Here is a 14,486-nt window from a genome sequence, read left to right as displayed (position 1 = left end):
TGGCCCACCCATAACAACAGTGTCTTCCTGAGAGAAGTATTTGCAAAATGGTCCTAAAGCTTATGTAGGCCATTGCTGTAGTTAAGAAACATGTGGACGCAGAGCTCTGAATCAAATATTATTTGGATTGGATGATACCTCCTGGATGCTCATGAATGGTGTTTCTAAATTTTGTGTTGTCTCAGAAAGGTACACAGATGGACAGTAAAATTAAGCATCCAGGAGGAGGTGAGTAAAGGCACCAACAATTCACTTTTACAATATATACATATATTTTACAAGGATTATCATATTAGTGTAAGATGTACACAAACAGAAATTTTCCGACATCTCTTCTTTGAGCAGTATAACTGTGACATGGCACCATCTTGGTCCGAATGCGTGTAGTGATTTTGTATGATGAATTGTGTACACTGTGAAAAATCCAAGATGGCTGTAGTTGTTATCATATTTAACTTCAAAGAAATTTTTCATTTCCTAAAAAATCCTAGTATGGCTGTAGTTGAATCATATTTAACTTCAAAGAAATTTTTCATTTCCTTGAATGGTGCCTCATAAATCTATAGTCTTGTAAAGAAGCTCTGTGTTTGAGAACATTTCAGCCTTTTGTACTGGGGCATGTAGCTGACACCTTCTAACAGTATGAGGTGCATACTGTTATTATAAAAGATCTTAATTAACCCAACTCCCACTCCAATCTCACCCAGACGTGTCCTAAATGTTTGTAGCAAAGCAGTATTCTTTTCTAAGTGTAGCTTGGTATCATTCCTAATTTGTCTTTGTCTCTGGATCCTTGCGCACTCTGATGCAGCTTCTAAGGTTAAATTTTCAGTTAACAGAGAGCTTTTTATAACAGAAGAAAGGATCATATCAGAACTGAGCAGTTCAGTTAAAATAAAACACTTTCAAATTAATAGAAGAAAACATACTGTGTTACAGGTGAGATTTTTATATTAGTAAATTTTACACTCCTATTTTGAGCAATTTTATTTCAGACTCAGTCCTGTCAGTATCTTGCATAGATAAAATAGTAGTTAACAAAAATAGGAGCTAAAAGAAGATCTTGGCTAGTTTCCTCCAAAATATTTCTGTAGCTATATCATACTTTGCAAGCCACCTAACATGTGTGGAGGAGGGTACATTTCATACCAATAACTGATTCCCCCTCCCCTGTTCCACTTGCAAAGGCAAATGTGAAGAATGATTGTCAGTGAGTGGCTGTATTAGCTCTAATCTCTTGAATTTTCTCATAATTGTAATTTTGTGAGTTGTATATGGGAGGAAGTAATATGTTGTCCAACTCTTACCGGAAAGTGCTCACGCAAAATTTCAATGAGAAACCTCTCTGTGATGCAGAATGCTTCTCTTCTAACATATGCCACTGCAATTAGTAGAGCATCTCTGTAATGCTCATATGCAGACTAAATGAACCTCTAACAAAATGTGGCATTCTGCATTAAATCTGCTCTCTCTCTCTCTCTCTCTCTCTCTCTCTCTCTCTCTCTCTCTCTCTCTCTCTCTCTCTCTCCCTCTCTCTCTCCCTCTCCCATCAGTCCTACATGATAAGAATCCCATATTGATTAACAGTACTCAAGAATCTGTCGAACAAGTCGAACAAGTCAGTTACTTAATGGATGGATTCCATTCCCGTAAGGTTCTTCCTATAAATCTCTGTCTGGCATATGCTTTTCTTACTGTTTATTTTATGTGATCATTCCACTTAAGGTCACTGTGGATGCTTACCTGTAGATATTTTATGGTAAAGGTTGTTTCTAGCAATTTGTCATAAGTAGTGTAGTTGTACAGTAGCAGATTTCTTTTTCTATGTGTGCACGGTATGTTACATTTATTCACATTTAGGGTCAATTGCCAGAGCCAACAACATTCATCAATCCTCTGCAGTTCATTTTGCAAATCTATACTGTTGTCTGGTGTTGCTGCTTTCCTATAGACAACTGCATTATCTGTAAGCAGTCTTAAAGTGCTTATGATGCTTTCTGCTAGCTCATTTATATACATTGTAAACAGTGACTGACCTATCGCACTTCCTTGGAATACTCTGGAAATTACCTTTACATGAGTTGATTCTTTTCCTTTAAGAGCAATATGCTGAGTTATTTCTGTAAGGAAGTCTTGAATGCAGTCACAAATCTGGTCGATACTCAATAAGCATGTATGTTTTTCACAAAACGGCAGTGTGGCAAGGAGACAATTGGCTTTCTTTGCCAGAACTGAGTCACTATTTCGTACATGCTGACTGTGCTGTTGATATACCGAGTTTTTTTGTAATCGAAAACATTGATTTCGTTTGAAGAATGTTGTAACGATTAATATGTCGATTGAACAAATCATTACAGAGTACATATGTTTATATGGTTAATAGATGGCAGTCAACTATTACAAATTGTCTGTAATTGTTATGGATTTATCACCTTAATTACAGATGTACAGGAAATTACTAAAAAATTACAGAAGTAGATATTTTGCCATGTGATTTTTTTTTAACTAAAAAAGTCCTGTTACATTTTGCTAATCATAGGCTACTAAAATGTTTTTGCTTAGTACACAGTAAAGCTATCTATGAAGGATTTCATCACCACAGCTTAGTCAAGGCACATTTACACTGAATTTGAAACCTGTTCTGCAAGGAATATTGTTCCTGGACTGCTACCACTAAATGCTGCTATGCAGCATTACTATTGATTTTTGCTCTGTCTGTAATGTTGCATGTTGTCTTTATGTGGTTCCTTTATGAAATGATGTGGAAAAGAAGCAAAATTTACAAATTTGCCACATTCTGTGAGGCAGAGGACTGTTTCTTGAATATTCAGAGTCATAGTTATGAAAATATTAAACAGAAGCATTCAATACCTACAAACAATGCTACATTAGTTCACACCAGCAGCTGTAATGTTGATTTTAAAAAATTAATGTGTCTCATTTCCCAATACTTCAGCAGCAGCAACAGCTGACATCTGCCTCATACGAAAAGTGATGATCGTGGTGTTGGGAGGGATACTTGATGCTTTCTATGAGCCAGAAGTGAATTAATTACTATGTAGGACGCCACAGTCAGTAGTAAACGTGGTTGTGGCAGGGGGATCATCAACTGCAGATTCCTCCATCATATTCTTTGGGAGTGTCAGTGACATTGATGCTGAAGTAGTTTTCGTGTATAACTTTATAACATGGACAGGCAAAGCTGTTGAAATTCATGGTAAATTTAACTTGAATAAAACCAAAAACAGTTGTTTATTGATTATTTATTCACACAACCAGTTTTGCTGTACTAAAGCAGTATCTTCAGGAGATAACTAGTGTTATACGATTAGCATACAGAGACAGCAGGGAGGGGGGATGTCTCCGTATGCTAATTGTGGTATCGTCCAAAGTTCACAGTGCCATAACAAAGTCAGTGCCTCGCATTGATAAAATAGAAGTTAACAATGTCTTGCTGTATTCCACAGTGATGAATGGGTGGCGCTTGCAAGGTTACATCCTTACTCTCAGCTTCACAGTGCCACCACACTGAGATGCCAATATATGACTAAGAAGAGCAATGCTTGCACCCAGTTTGTGGCCAACAATTAAATAGGGCACCAGTGTATTTCATGTGTTATACTGAACTTTAACTGTGAACTTTGTCTATGTACTCTAAGTGAAGAGTCTTGTTAATTATCTGTATCCAGTGATACTTTAATTTCAGACACAGTCGTAAATTCTCAGAACATTCATGTGGAAATGGATTATACAAAATTAACTAAAATTTCATATCTTTCTTGTAATAAAGTGAACTAATATTTTGTGTTTTCTAGTTTCCACTCGTTCTCTTCTCAGAGCAAGTAATGAACCCACTGTTGCACTGATGGTTGTATTTTCATCAAGTGGAACATTAATCCACGTGACACTACTTAATATCTTAATATCTACACAGCAAAATCCGTTATGTGAAGAAGTCATCAGTTAAGAGCTGTTAACAGTTTTATTCTGAAGTTCAGTTTCCACGAAGTAGTTTTCTTGGTTTAAAATGAGATTCTGGATTAATTTTAATATCAAAATAAAAATAAATGTAGGAGCAGTTAAATATATCTTTTTATCTTTACGGTTAGAAAACATCTGAAATATAGTGTTTTGAAAGCCTAAATCAGGCTTCTAATTTTTAAAATTTTCTGGTGTCGGAGGAAGGGATCATAGCACCCTCCATATTTGTCATGTGATTACTGACAGCCTGTTCTCAAGGTTGGCAGCTTTTTTAATATTTCCAGTTGCTTAAACAGGTGCTGGCAAAATATGCACGTGGCAGTGAATGAAAATATGTTAACTGTGATTTCTGTGTCCCCGAAGTTGGCAGTTATATTTTTGGAGAGAGTAAGAATATAATTTTAAATCCTATCTTCCCATTTTGGGCTAATGTTACTGAAGACTAATACCTGTACATCTCAGCAGGTAGGTAATATTGTAATGTACATGTATTGTGTTTCCTTGGTTGATTACATTGCCAGAGTCCTAATTTCTGTTTTTGTGTAACTGCAGTATTATGATGATTAATATTATTGCAATAATTTAGTTGCATGGAGAAACGCCATTAACAAAATACGAAACATTAATTTTGTACAGGCTGTGTGTTTTCATCATATAAAGTTTCTTGAATACATATTCTTATTCTCTCTCTCTTATTTTTCTTGTAGGAAATAGATGGGAAAGCTCTGCTTCTCTTAAATTCAGATATGATGATGAAGTACATGGGTTTGAAGTTGGGGCCTGCTCTAAAAATTTGCAACTTAGTCAACAGGATAAGAGGAAGAAGGCACTTACCTTTATGACAATAATGGAAACCTTCTCTTATGAAGGTTTCAATTTCTTTTGGAAAATGGTAAGTGTATTAGAAATATATAAAACCAATAATTAATCACACAAGAAAACAGCTGCGAGATATACTCATGTGCTAATATTAGAATACACGAAAATCCCATCATCAATTTGAAACATGTACCTTACAAACTGAAGTTTCATGAGCCACAGAAAGATAGCTCCATAATTTTCTGCAACTGTACCATGAAGTTAGACACAAATCAGGTAGTTAGATTGTATATTCATTACTTTAGCCAACAAACCAATTGACAGTTGAAAGGAAAGTTAGAATCCTAGAAAAATGGAAAATGTCTGAAGATAAAGAATTGCTCCTACTGATCCTTGTGGAAATGCTGAAACTTTCAAAAAATTATACATAAGATTTCAATACTTAGACATGTGGTCATTAATGTGCCTTTTTTTCCTTATTGTTGTTAAATATTCTTCGTTTTCATGCTACTTTACCCACAGCTTGCAGTTTTGAAGTTAGCAGGGTACTACTGCAACAAACACCGAGTTTGTAACTTGCTCCAGATACTGAACTTTTTCTTCCTTAATAAAAGTGGGAGGAGGGGACAAGACTGCTGGTCTATGTCAGATGTATTATTTGAATAGTATTTTCCAGTTTTGCAAATTTTCTGTTATTATTTACTGATTGAATGGATGAATGAAAAAAATGATATTAGATTTGTTACATTCCTAAGTGATCAAAATTTAACACACAAAATTACACCTGCAGTGTGAGTAATTTCTGTGTTTCTGGAATACATAACTGAATGTAGGAGATAGAGTACCGTATTTACTCGAATCTAAGCCGCACTTTTTTCCCGGTTTTTGTAATCCAAAAAGCCGCCTGCGGATTAGAATCGAGTGCAAAGCAAGCAGAAGTTCTGAAAATTGTTGATGGGTGCCGCCACAACTTACTTCTGCTGTCGAATATATGTAGTGCTACACAGGCATGCTTTGTAGATAAATACTGGCGCCAAAACCTCTGCGTCAGTAAATAAATTAAAAAAAAAAAAAAAAAAGTGGAAGACAAGCATTTTTCTCCGCCTCGAGTTTTGACCACTGCATTTTCGTACATTATCCAACGAAGTAAATACAAATTCCGTATTGTTCATCTTCGATTGTAGCAGCATTTCAATGTACTACGAAAACCTGACTGGCAAGACTGTTTGGGATGTTTGTCAATATGGCCAACGCTATGTTCTGAATTTTTTCTTATCTGTGAGAAGAGATGGTTGCTAATAGGAACTTTTATAAATTGCGAATCACATGCAGTATTCTCGTCACCATAAGAATAATACAAATATGGACATTTTTCCATGTATTGTTATGCGTTCGCTGCTATCTCGTTTAAATCCTGTCTGCCTAATAAACCACGAAACTAGAGTGAGACAACAGCAAACGCGGAAGAATATACATGTCATATCATGTTTATATTCGTATTATTCTTATGCTTAACAGTGAGACAGTCAGAAATGATGCACGGCAATTGACTAGATTTTTAAATCTAAGATGACTAATTTCTGTGCAGAATGTAATTTACTAAAGAGGCGTCTGCAAAGATTTTCAAACGGAGAAAAATTTTCGCTTAACTCTCGTTCAGAACATCTATCATACGCAGTCTATTATTTGGTTCTTGTTGATCATTATCAAAGAAAGCATCAGTGTAAGTAACAACAAATAGCAGTCTCTTGCCATTGTTTTGCTAATGAGATGATTCCTCTCTCTTTTTTTTAATTGTAACCGGCGGTAGCGCGCACAAAAGCAAGTCATGCCGCGAGCGGCGACAGGCCGTAAACACGCACTATCAGAAAGAGACAAACAATGCATGACACAGTACAGTAATGCATTTTCAGCTTAGAGTGACGTAAACACCTATAACAAAGAGAACAGCACTTATCGGATCAAAGAAAAATAAGCAATCAATTCAAACCAGACAAAGCACGTGAAAAAGGAAGGGTACCCTTATAAATATGGATGGAGCACCTGACGCATAGCAATGGCTACCTGGTAAAGTTTAACTGCTAAGCTTCCTACTCGAACCAAACTACTGTAGCTGTATCGTCATTCAATCAACCTAAATTGTGTCTCATATTACAATGGACCAACTTTGTTTCGATTTGGAGATGCGGCCTAAAACTTTTCTCTCCCCTTGAATTTCGAGTCTCAAATTTCAGGTGCGGCTTAGATTCGAGAAAAAATTTTTTCCTTGATTTCGAGTCTCATTTTTCAGGTGCGGCTTAGATTCGAGTGCGGTTTAGATTCTAGTAAATACGGTAGACTTAAAAGTAGAATATTTTCAATTTGTTCTGGAAGTGGCGAACACATACAACTAAATGTATCATGTGAAGAAAAAGCGGTGAGTGTAGTAGCATATTGCAAATATTGCATTTTCTTAATGGAGAAAATTTGAACCAGAGAAAAAAAATTATTAAAGCCGCCCCCCCTCCCCCCTACAATAGTTAAATTTGGTAACTTTGCTGTAAAGGTAAACAAACAAAAACGTTATTACTCAAGTTTCCCCCCCCCACCCCCAGTAGAAAATTTGGTCTCAACATGAGAATAACAGCGAAGTGGTAAATTTTTATTGCCATTTTTATTTCTTTATTGGATCCATCTTAACTTACAAAAGGGTGAAGGAAGTTAATACAGTTGTCACTATGTCATTCACTGAGCTGACAAAAATCGTGGGATACCTCTCTCATATTGTGTCGGATTACCTCTCACCTGGCATAGTGCAGCAACCCATGTCGTATGGACTCCTGTGCAGAAATATTGAGCCATGCTGCCTCTATAGCTATCCATAATTGTGAAAGTGTTGCCAGTGCAGGGTTTTGTGCACAAACTGTTCTCTCGAATATGTCTGACAAATGTTCGATGGGATTAATGTTGGGCGATCTGGATGGCCAAATCATTCGCTTGAATTGTCTACAATGTTCTTCAGATCGGTCTCAAACAATCATGGCTTTGGGGACATGGAGCATTGTCGTCCATAAAAATTCCATCATTATTTGGGAACTGACATCCATCAGTGGCTGCAGATGGTTTCCAAGTATCTGAATATCCAGAGTACACTGTCTATTCCATGTAAACACAGCCCATACCATTATGGAGCCTCTACCAGCTTGCACAGTTCCTTGTTGGCTTCACGGGATCCATGCCAAGTTGAAACCTGCCATCAGCTCTTACCAGCTGAAATTGGGATTCATCTGACCAGGCCACTGTTTTCCAATTGTCTAGGGTCCAGTCAATACGGTTGTGAGCCCAGGAGAGGCACCAGTGGTGGCATGCTGTTAGCAAAGGTACTCGCGTCGTTCATTTGGTGCCATAGCCTGTTAATGCCAAATTTCACCACAATGTCCTAATGGATATGTTCATCACATGTCCCACATTTATTTCTGTGGCTATTTCATGCAGTGTTGCTTCTCTATTAGAACTGACAGTTCTACGCAAGCAATGCTGCTCTCACTTTTTAAGTGAGTGCCATCGGTCACTGGATTGTGTGTGGTGAGAGGTAATGCCTAAAATGTGGTATTCTCGGCACACTCTTGACACTGTGGACCTTGGAATATTGAATTCCCCAACAATTTCCAGAAAGGAATGTCCCATGCATCTAGCTTCAACTATCATTCCATGTTCAAAGTCTGTTAATTCCCATCGTATGTCTATAATTGTATCGGAAACCTTTTCACATGAATCACCTGAGTACAAATAACAGCTCCACCAGTGCACCAACCTTTTATGCCTTGTGTATCTGATACTAATGCCATCTGTATATGTGCGTATCGCTATCCCATGACATTGGCCACCCCATTGTATGTCTGCTCAACACAATGTGCGACAAATGACAAAAATACTCTCAATAGAAAATTAAGAAGTATTTGAAATATTCATGATGCAGATATTTGGCTTTATGAAGGTAATTAATTTATTTAGCTGCACATGAGTTATGCTGGGTAGAAAGATGAGTGAGATATAATCACTTCAGATATTCTGTCTGTTAACAGCATGAAATTATTGGAATGTTCTGCTTTACTTACCTATGGCAAGGAAATGTGAGGCATCATTGTGTCCTGTTCAGTAGTGCCTGTTTTAATGTATAGTGTCACTTAAGACAGCCAAGTTTTTTTTTTTATTATTGCTCTCAGCAGTATTCATTAGTCATCACTAGTCACTGTATGGAGAATGTCCTAGTGACCAATGGACTGCCTGTGAAAGATAATCCACTCTGTGCCATACTTGTAGTACAGAAGGTATTGAATGTATGCACATTGAAGACAGGTGTGTGCCATCTGCCTGGCCTCATTATTGTGCCTCTTCTGGGAACAAGTGAACATTGCATCTCCATAGGGAATGTAGCTTTCTTCACTCAGTGCGAACAGTCAGAGCATACGCAAAGTGTGAGCTTATGCACTGTATTCGTTTGGTTGTACTCTTTCATGTAATTTTCCTAGGACTTTTGTCCTGTTAGTGGCTATTTGTTGACCAAATCTTACTTCCTGAAACAAAACTGTAACCTGTTAATGACATTCAGTGTTCATTTACTGTTTATTTGTTCTGGATTACTCCAAAACCCATAATTTGTGAAAAGGGCCAGCACAGTTTCTTGATTTTATGCCCATGACAACACTATAGCCATATCTGAATCATTATGAATTTCATGAACTGATTAAAAAAAAGAGCAATAATAAAGGAGCAAAAATCCGAGCAGGAAGTGTGACTATAATGCACATGAAAGAGCCTCGCATGATACCAGTTGCATAAGAAAACAGGAGCACACTTTCCATAAGTGGTGATGATAAGAAACAAATCACACTGAAACCTTAATGCATCTTTCTGTTCTTCAGTTTTATATGAAATCACAATGTTCATTCTTAATGGGCAAGTTGGCACATTGGTTATGTCGCAACACCTATTGCAGGACGAGCAGGGTACATATTCCTTTGTGGCCATCCAGCTTTAGCATTTCTGTAGTATTCCTGTACCTCTTAAAATAAATGCAGCCATTGTACTTTTGAAGAATCCTTTACGAGTATCCTAACCAATTTTTTATCTATCTCTAATGATGTTGTTAACAGAACATTAAACTCTGGCCTTCAACCTTATTCCTCTTTGTCCTCATCCTGTTAAAGAACTATTTGCATAATGTGTATCTATAATTGATTGCAATGCGCATAACTCACATAATTTCTGTTTACATTTGATAATTTAGGAGACTATGATTCTTACAATAAAAATTCCCTTCCCTTATTATTCTATATCTACATCTATATACATATTCTGCAAGTCACCATACAGACTGTCCAAGGTGGAGGGTACCTTGTATCACTGCTAGGATTCCCTTTCCTGTTCCACTTGCAAATAGAGCACGGGAAGTGATCGTTCTATAATCCATCCTTAATGTCATTTCTCTACACTTTCTCAGTAGTATTTCACAAAAAGGTGTCTTCTTCACTCTAGGAATTCATATTTGAGTTCATGGGGCATTTGCATAACATTCACATATTGACTGAACCTACAAGTAACGAAACTGGAAGCATGCCTCTTTTAAGTTCCTTCACTGGCTTCCTTTAATCTGGCCTCTTGGCCAAACATTCAAGCAGTACTCAAGAATGGATCACACAAGTGTTCTTTGTGCAGTATCCTTTATCAGTGAGCCATACTTTTGTAGAATTCTCCCAGTAAACCAAGTCAACCATTCACCTTTCCTACAGCCAATCTTATGTGCATTCCTTTTCATGTCACTTTGCAACATTGCCTCATGATATTTAATTGACATGACTGTGCCAAGCAGCACACCAATAATACTGTATTTGAACATTACAGGATTGAATTTCTTACTCACCTGCATTTATTTACATTTTTCCCACATTAGAGCAAGCTGCCACATCCTTCTCTGTTATCCTAATAGTTTTAAAATATTTTCACCATTTACAATAAGTGGCATCACTAATAAAAATGCAGAAACTAGTGACAAAAGAGCTTAACAGAACAAAAATGAACATAAGTAGAGCAATTCGAGAAGTATTCAGTGAATTTTAAAGTAATATTCTATGCACAGAGCCAAGAAAAATTCCAAAGACATTTTCGTCCTATGGTAACTCAATTAATGGATCGAAGTCTTCTATCCAATTACTTTGCTGATCATACTGGCGCCAGAACAGGATAATAGAAAGATGATGAAAATGCTTGATTCCGTTCTCCAAAATCGTTGCACTGAAGATGACTTAATATTGTTGCCCCCTTTCAGTCTTCTTATAAATGCTGAAATGACAGTTATTAAAATAGCTAGATACAAAATTGAGTAGACTTAATCAATAGTGGAAAGATGACTAGACCTGATAAACAGGGTGTATACAACCTGGGACAACCGGGAGATCCGGGAATTTTTTCATCCAGAAGAAACTGGGGAAAAAAAACGGGAATTTTCTAGAATTCCGAGAAGTTTTTGTTTTGTTTTGGTTTTCAGTTAAATATTTGTAATTTTGACTGGTAAGAAACAATATTCTAACAAAGGGTATCCCACTACTACAGAACAATATCGCAGCAATAAAACATGAACGAGAGAAAAAAGAAAATAAAACTTAGATTGCAAAGGAAATGCGCCATATACAACAACAAAACACAGTACTCATACAAGCGTCTGCCAACAACAAAACGTGTCAAAGGCTTTAGGAAGACGGTGCAGTGCTTAATAACAACCAGTTACCTCTGATGAGCATGACGTCACAACTGTTTACATTAGATTCGTTTGAGCAGTTGTGAGTGGGCTCATGCTCGTGTGCAATTGTCGCGCATGTGTAGTACCTCCTCCCATTTCTGGCTACAGAAGTGTGCTGTATAAACAGTAGCAGCAAGATGCTACTTGGAAAAATTTTACTTTCGCATGCAAGCTGCCAGATTCCATGGGGGCAAAATGGTATTTCTGCCCTGGCGGCAAGAATTCATATTCTTGAGGAAAAAGTCTTTTTTCACAAAGCACCTAGTATCCAGCGCACATTGGTCTATTGATTATTCATATGATTTTGAAACGCATTCCTGTTGGTTTTTGAACATTTGTGAACATATACTAATGGATCACAAGTTGATTTTTGAATGCATGCTTAGTGTATGTCATGAATCTGCCAGAGGAATCCCCGTTGCATTGAGAAATAAACTTTCCTGCAGACAGAAGGGGACTGGGCTATACGAGTTGAGCGGAATAAAGCCAAACGGGTGAACGTCAATCGCTGTTTGTTTATGTGATTGACTGGGTTTTGCAAATGATCAACGTTGTAATAATTACCAGTGAAATCCATAGATTCAGACTACCAGAGGGGAAATAAACTACTGACAGGAATAACAGGTTAGAAAGCTTACGTATTATGTTCTCGGTGTATCCAAGAAAATGAAATTTTGATAGAAAATTTTTGACCAGACCGCAACACTAGTAACAGCCAGTTGTACTACTACTACTACTACTACTACTAATAATAATAATAATAATAATAATAATAATAATAATAATAATAATGATGTCGTGTGGTGACAAGGGCCTCCCGTCAGGTAGACCGCTCACCTGGTGCAAGTCTTTCGATTTGACGCCACTTCGGTGACTTGTGCGTCGATGGGGATGAAATGATAATGATTAGGACAACATAACACCCAGTCCCTGAGCAGAGAAAATCTCCGACCCAGCTGGGAATCAAACCTGGGCCCTTGGGATTGACAGTCCGTCGCGCTGACCACTCAGCTACCGGGGGCAGAGACAGCCAGTTGTACAGACCCCGGTAGCAGCCACCTAAGTTCTCCTCTGGGAGTAGCATGGAAAATGCATTGTACTTGCAGGAATAGTTCCAGAATTAGTGATGACAAGATTGTTTGTTAGAGCGAGGAAGGAGAAGGAACAGGGACATCACACAAATTATGGAAGAATATGACGATTTCAAATTTATATAAAAATTTCATACTACTACTTTTCGATCTCGTGCTTGAGAAGCTGGACCGCATGAGTGAAATGTGAAACTATTTCCAAACATAAAGCTTTTTGCTTGTAGTAGGCATGATAGGCATTTGATATTGGTACTTCGTGAATTATATTCTGTCGTGTTAAAAAAATGTGACAGTTTGTGCTAAAACAGTCTGTTTATTTGGTGCATGTTACAATTGGTGCAATATTAGACAGGCCTATTTCATTTTATGTAGCAGACAGTGACAAAATACACGTAATGAGATCGACAAACCACATCAGTATTAGACAACGACATTTCATTTTTTCATGTGGCAAAACGTTTGATGAAGTAATAGATCTTTTCGCAGAAAGGAAAGGACACCATGTAAAGCTGTAGCAAGATTAGAGAGAAAAAAGTGCTAGGACTTAAGGATTGAAGAAATTTGTACTGTCTTGCTTGTCACTTGTCTCTGTTGGTTTCATGTATCCTATATTTAATTTTATGTTACACAAAAAAAATAGGCAGTAAAGAGTGAAAATTTTCTGAAGACTTCTTGTTCTCTGGATTACAAATAATCCCATCCAATATTAATTGCGAGGTTCCCCCCCACCCAGGAGAAAATGTATTTTTAACCTGGAAATCCAGGAAAAATCTGGGAATTTTTTTTCTTGTCCACATATACACCCTGATAGAGGATACCTTTATGCTTTTATATAGATTATGCAACATATAATGTAAGCCCAAGTGAAAAGGAAATAAATTTTAATAGTATTATAATTACAGGTCATGTGGAGCAGTACAACTATACCTAATTGCGACTGACATTGATACTCTGACACCAGTGCATAGGAAGGCAGTGGATTGCTCCAGTGTAGAAACTCCTGGATTGCTAGTGGATTCGGCTTTCCATGGTGTTCTGCACTTCATTGTCACAAGTGAACCTCTAACCTTTTATAAGGGGGCAAAGATATGCAAGTCACACGGAGAGTTGTCAGGGCTGTAAGGAAGATCTTCCAGGATATCCCACAAAATTTTTGAAAGAACTCGAGGATCTTCTTGACCACATGTGGCGTAGCATTGTTCTGGAGAAGCACAATCCCATTTGAGAGCTTGCCCCTGTGTTTGTTCTTTGTAGCCTTAGCAGCATGTTACTGTACTGCTCAGCATTAACTGTGGTAGCTAGTCAATAAGTAAAGGTCAGAGGTCCTTCTTCATTGAAAAAGAAACTAAGCATCACTTTTCCGGCCTTCAGGGCAGATTAGGGTGTTTTTGGACAAGGGGAGCCAGGATACTGTCACTACATGCTCATCCATTCAAAGGCAGGGTCAAAGTGGTGATACTACGTTTCATTACATGCAAAATTCTGAGCAATGAAATCTTTTCCTTGCACTGCATATCTCAATAGATGGGTCAAGGAAACACACATTCCCACAGTCTTCTGATTCTGTGAAAGATGGTTGGGCAATCACTGTGCCTAAAGTTTTCCATAACGAAGCTTCCCGTGGATTATGTGATGCACAGTGTTAGCAGGCAGTTCAACAGTAATGTCACGTATGGTGATATGACAATTCATCCATATGAGCACCTCCATAACAGCACTGGTGGTAACAGCATGTGCCTGCCGAGAGCGTAGCATATCCTTGATGTTTACAAATCTCACCTCATAATGCTCACACCACAAGCATATTGTGCACCATG

General features: G+C 37.6%; 1 protein-coding gene across 2 annotated transcripts in view; it reads left to right on the top strand.

Moving 5' to 3' along the window:
• The window catches only part of LOC126298868 (polycomb protein SCMH1), a 172,048-nt gene that overhangs the window by 143,141 nt on the left and 14,421 nt on the right, over positions 1 to 14,486 (top strand). For both annotated transcript variants that reach the window (XM_049990382.1, XM_049990381.1), the window contains exon 14: positions 4,689 to 4,873. In XM_049990382.1, the coding sequence (XP_049846339.1) occupies positions 4,689 to 4,823 (135 nt within the window). In that variant the 3' untranslated portion in view covers positions 4,824 to 4,873. The remainder of the gene's footprint in view (positions 1 to 4,688; positions 4,874 to 14,486) is intronic.

This window comes from Schistocerca gregaria, chromosome X, assembly GCF_023897955.1.
Source record: "Schistocerca gregaria isolate iqSchGreg1 chromosome X, iqSchGreg1.2, whole genome shotgun sequence".
NCBI lineage: Eukaryota > Metazoa > Arthropoda > Insecta > Orthoptera > Acrididae > Schistocerca > Schistocerca gregaria.
Note: the sequence above shows the minus strand (reverse complement) of the source record. Positions and strands in the feature narration are given on the sequence as shown.